Genomic DNA, 4592 nt, shown 5'->3' with positions numbered 1-4592 from the left:
AACCCAAAACTCCCAGAATACACTGCGGTGGGGGGAATCCCTTCCTGATCCCTGCCAGTGGCCAGACGAAACCCTGAAGCATGAACTTTTAGAAACATAAGACATACGCTGCAAGAGAGAGCCAGGGTTGCTGAGCCCTGCCCTCCACCATCACAAGCAGTCCCATCATACAATCCCACTCAGACATGTGTCCAGCTGTCTCTTAAAATGAATTCGGTCACTTCCCCCCGCCCCACCCAACTTATATTTGGAGGCTGCTCCAGAACCTTGTCCCACTGGTGGTTAGAAACCTCCCTGTAATTTCTAGCCAGTCTCTCCATCATTCATATGCTCAATGTACATCTAAGCCCCGCTGACACAGTCTGGCTCCTTGTCCCCCTTTAATGGTTAGGCCACGAATGGTGGTTTATAAGACAGTGGGCCCAATCCTCAGCTTGTGGCAATGGATTTGCAGCTCCATTGGAAGCAGTAGCTCAGATCCACAGATGCTGCAAATTGCTTTAGGGCCACCAAAGTAAATGGAACTACATTGATGTGCTGAGGATCTACCCTTAAATGTCTTCTCTCCCCTACCCCTGTTTTACACCAGTCTGACTCCTCTGGTTCCAATGAAACCACTCCTGATTTATACACACAAACAAGACAACTCCCATCCTTGTTTTCACTGACCATGGAACGGGTGCTAGTGGCCAAGCAGTGTAACGGGTATTGTTTTGACATAGAATGAAAGTCTAATTCCTTTTACGCACACAACTTACACCCATTTAACTCCACAATTGGGCCAGGTTTTCTACTGGTGTAAATCTCCCCAGCAGCAGTGACATCGGCAGAGTTAATCTGGATTTGCTTTGGTGCAACAGAGATCAGAATCAGACCTGGTTTTGTGCAAGCTGTGTGGTCATGGAAATCACTGACATTAAATGAACAGATACTAAGTAAGCAAACTTTTATTAGATAAAGACATACATTAATTCTTGGTGAATTACCTACACCCAGTCAGTCTCCTCAGGGCAGCTTTCATCTCCTTGTTTCTCATGCTATAGATAATTGGATTCATGATTGGTGGCGATACAGAATAGAGAACAGCCACCACAAGATCCAGAGCAGATGGGGAGCTGGAGGTGGGTTTCAGGTAGGCAAAGCTAGAAATGCAAAAAAACAAGGAGACCACAATGAGGTGAGGGAGGCAGGTGGAGAAGGCTTTATGCCGGCCTTGCTCAGAGGGGATTCTCAACACTGATTTGCAGATCTGAACATACGACACAATGATAAAAATAAAGCAGCCTAAGAACAAACATATACTAAAAGCAAGAACCCCAACTTCACTGAGATATGAGTCAGAGCAGGTGAGCTTCAGCAGCTGGGGGATTTCACAGAAGAACTGATCCACCATGTTGCCTCCACAGAAGGTCAATGCAAACGTGTTCCCAGTGTGTAGCACAGTGTAGAGAATCCCACTGATCCAGGCACCAGCTGCCATTTGTACACACGCTCTGCTGTTCATTATTGTCTCATATTGCAGTGGTTGGCAGATGGCGACATATCGGTCATACGCCATGATGGTAAGAAGGGAAAAATCTGCTTCCAACAAGAAGAGAAGGAAAAAGACTTGGGCAACACATCCAGCATAGGAAATGGAGTTGGTGTTCATGAGTGAGTTGGCCATGGATTTGGGGACAATCACAGAGATGGAGCCAAGGTCTAGGACAGACAGATTCATCAGGAAGAAGTACATGGGGGTGTGAAGGTGGTGGTCGAAGACTATAACCATAAAGATAAGAAGATTACCCACCAGGGTTGCCAGGTAAATCACTAGAAACACCACAAAGTGCAAAAATTGAATCTCCCGAACTTCGGAGAATCCCAGGAGAACGAAATCGGTCAAGGTAGTTTGGTTGGACATTTTCTTTCTCAGGACATTATTTGATGTCTGCTGAGGGAGGGAAGAGAGCAACGGCCAGCATTAGATCAGTAAAAATAGCTCTCTTTTTGTGAAACCACCTCAATTTACTTGAGTCAGATTGGTGTAATATGGGAATGAGGATGGGGAAAACAGCCCCACTGACTCCAATGGAGTTACTCCTGATTTACACTGGGGTGAGAGAAAGTAGAATCAGCTCAATGGACTCCAGTGGAGTTACTCCTAATTTACACTAGGGTGATGGAGAGGAAAAATAGGAACAATTGCTTTTGAGGTATTTGTATACCTCTGTCACCCAGAGGTGGGTGAACTCTGGATAACGGTGTATAAATGTTACTATCTTCAGTTTACCGAGGGGAATTGGGGCTCTGCCTGGCCAGATTCTGCTGTCAGGGGCACTGATGCAAATGTGGGGTAATTTCACTGCATGCCATGGAATTACTCCCACTTCATTCTGCTCTAAACTGTAGCAGCATCTCACATAGAATCATAGAATCATAGAATCTCAGGGCTGGATGGGACCTCAGGAGGTCATCTAGTCCAACAAAGCAGGACCAAACCAAACTAAATCATTCCAGCCAGGGCTTTGTCAAGCCTGACCTTAAAAACCTCTGAGGAAGGAGATTCCACTACCTCCCTAGGTAACCCATTCCAGTGCTTCACCACCCTACTAGTGAAAAAGTTTTTCCTAATGTCCAACCTAAACCTCCCCCTCTGCAACTTGAGACCATTACTCCTTGTTCTGTCATCTTCTACCACTGAGAACAGTCTAGATCCATCCTCTTTGGAACCCCCTTTCAGGTAGTTGAAAGCAGCTATCAAATCCCCCCTCAGTCTTCTCTTCTGCAGACTAAACAATCCCAGTTCCCTCAGCCTCTCCTCATAAGTCATGTGCTCCAGCCCCCTAATCATTTTTGTTGCCCTCCGCTGGACTCTCTCCAATTTATCCACATCCTTCTTGTAGTGTGGGGCCCAAAACTGGACACAGTACTCCAAATGAGGCCTCACCAGTGCTGAGTAGAGGGGAATGATCACATCCCTCGATCTGCTGGAAATGCCCCTACTTATACAACCCAAAATGCCATTAGCCTTCTTGGCAACAAGGCCACACTGTTGACTCATATTCAGCTTTTTGTCCACCGTAACCCCTAGGTCCTTCTCTGCAGAACTGCTGCCCAGCCATTCGGTCCCTAGTCTGTAGCAGTGCATGGGATTCTGCCGTCCTAAGTGCAGGGCTCTGCACTTGTCCTTGTTGAACCTCATCATATTTCTTTTGGCCCAATCCTCTAATTTTTCTAGGTCCCTCTGTATCCTATCCCTACCCTCCAGCATATAAACCACTCCTCCCTGTTTAGTGTCATCTGCAAACTTGCTAAGGGTGCAGTCCACACCATCCTCCAGATCGTTAATGAAGATAAGGAATAAAACTGGCCCCAGCACCGACCCTTGGGGCACTCCACTTGGTACCGGCTGCCAAATAGACATGGAACCATTGATCACTACCCATTGAGCCCGACCATCTAGCCAGTTTTCTATCCACCTTACCATCCATAAATCCAGCCCAGACTTCTTTAACTTGTTGGCAAGAATACTGTGGGAGACTGTATCAAAAGCTTTGCTAAAGTCCAGAAATAGCACATCCACTGCTTTCCCCTCATCCACAGAGCCGGATATCTCATCATAGAAGGCAATTAGGTTAGTCAGGCATGACTTGCCCTTGGTGAATCCATGCTGACTGTTCCTGATCACTTTCCCCTCCTTTAAGTGGTTCAGGATTGACTCCTTGAGGACCTGTTCCATGATTTTTCCAGGGACTGAGGTGAGACTGACTGGCCTGTAGTTCCCTGGATCTTCCTTCTTCCCTTTTTTAAAGATGGGCACTACATTAGCTTTTTTCCAGTCATCCGGGACCTCGCCCGAGCGCCATGATTTTTCAAAGATAATGGCCAATGGCTCTGCAATCTCATCGGCCAACTCCTTTAGCACCCTCGGATGCAGCGCATCCGGCCCCATGGACTTGTGCTCGTCCAGCTTTCCTAAATAGTCCCGAACAACTTCTTTCCCCACAGAGAGCTGGTCACCTCCTCCCCATACCGTGCTGCACAGTGCAGCTGTCTGGGATCTGACCTTGTCTGTGAAGACAGAGGCAAAAAAAGCATTGAGTACACTAGCTTTCTCCACATCCTCTGTCACTAGGTTCCCTCCCTCATTCAGCAAGGGGCCCACACTTTCCTTGACTTTCTTCCTGTTGCTAACATACCTAAAGAAACCTTTCTTGTTACACCTAACATCTCCGGCTAGCTGCAACTCCAAGAGTGATTTGGCCTTCCTAATTTCACACCTGCATGCCTGAGCAATACTTTTATACTCCCCCCTGGTTATTTGTCCAATCTTCCACTTCTTGTAAGCTGTTTCTTTGTGTTTAAGATGAGCAAGGATTTCACTGTTAAGTCACATGGAGGTGACCCAACCTCGTCATAATTACACGGTAAACTTGAGTTAGGAATATAGCCCAGGAGCTGTGATGCCCCATCCCTCGTTCTTGCCAGATTTTCACACTTGCTGTGAGAGACAGATGTACCGGCTCCCCCTCCTTCTTCTCTAACCACTCAACAAAACCCCCTCCCAGATTTTGGAAGAAAATCCAGGAGTCCCCCCAGTTTGCTCCCTG

The 4592-nt window shown here is 47.0% G+C and overlaps 1 protein-coding gene across 1 annotated transcript; it reads right to left on the bottom strand.

Moving 5' to 3' along the window:
• Positions 1-982: 982 nt before the first annotated feature.
• Positions 983-1903, bottom strand: LOC123346856 (olfactory receptor 14A16-like). The gene has a single exon (XM_044984305.1). The coding sequence runs from the start codon at positions 1901-1903 to the stop codon at positions 983-985; it is 921 nt and encodes a 306-aa protein (XP_044840240.1).
• Between the last annotated feature and the right edge of the window lie 2689 nt (positions 1904-4592).

Source organism: Mauremys mutica, chromosome 12, assembly GCF_020497125.1.
Source record: "Mauremys mutica isolate MM-2020 ecotype Southern chromosome 12, ASM2049712v1, whole genome shotgun sequence".
NCBI classification, from domain to species: Eukaryota; Metazoa; Chordata; order Testudines; family Geoemydidae; genus Mauremys; species Mauremys mutica.
This window is presented reverse-complemented; position numbering and strand designations above follow the sequence as displayed.

Bases quoted from the DNA above. Each gene is read 5' to 3' on its own strand.
- LOC123346856 (XM_044984305.1), bottom strand. From the start codon at position 1,903: ATGTCCAACCAAACTACCTTGACCGATTTCGTTCTCCTGGGATTCTCC.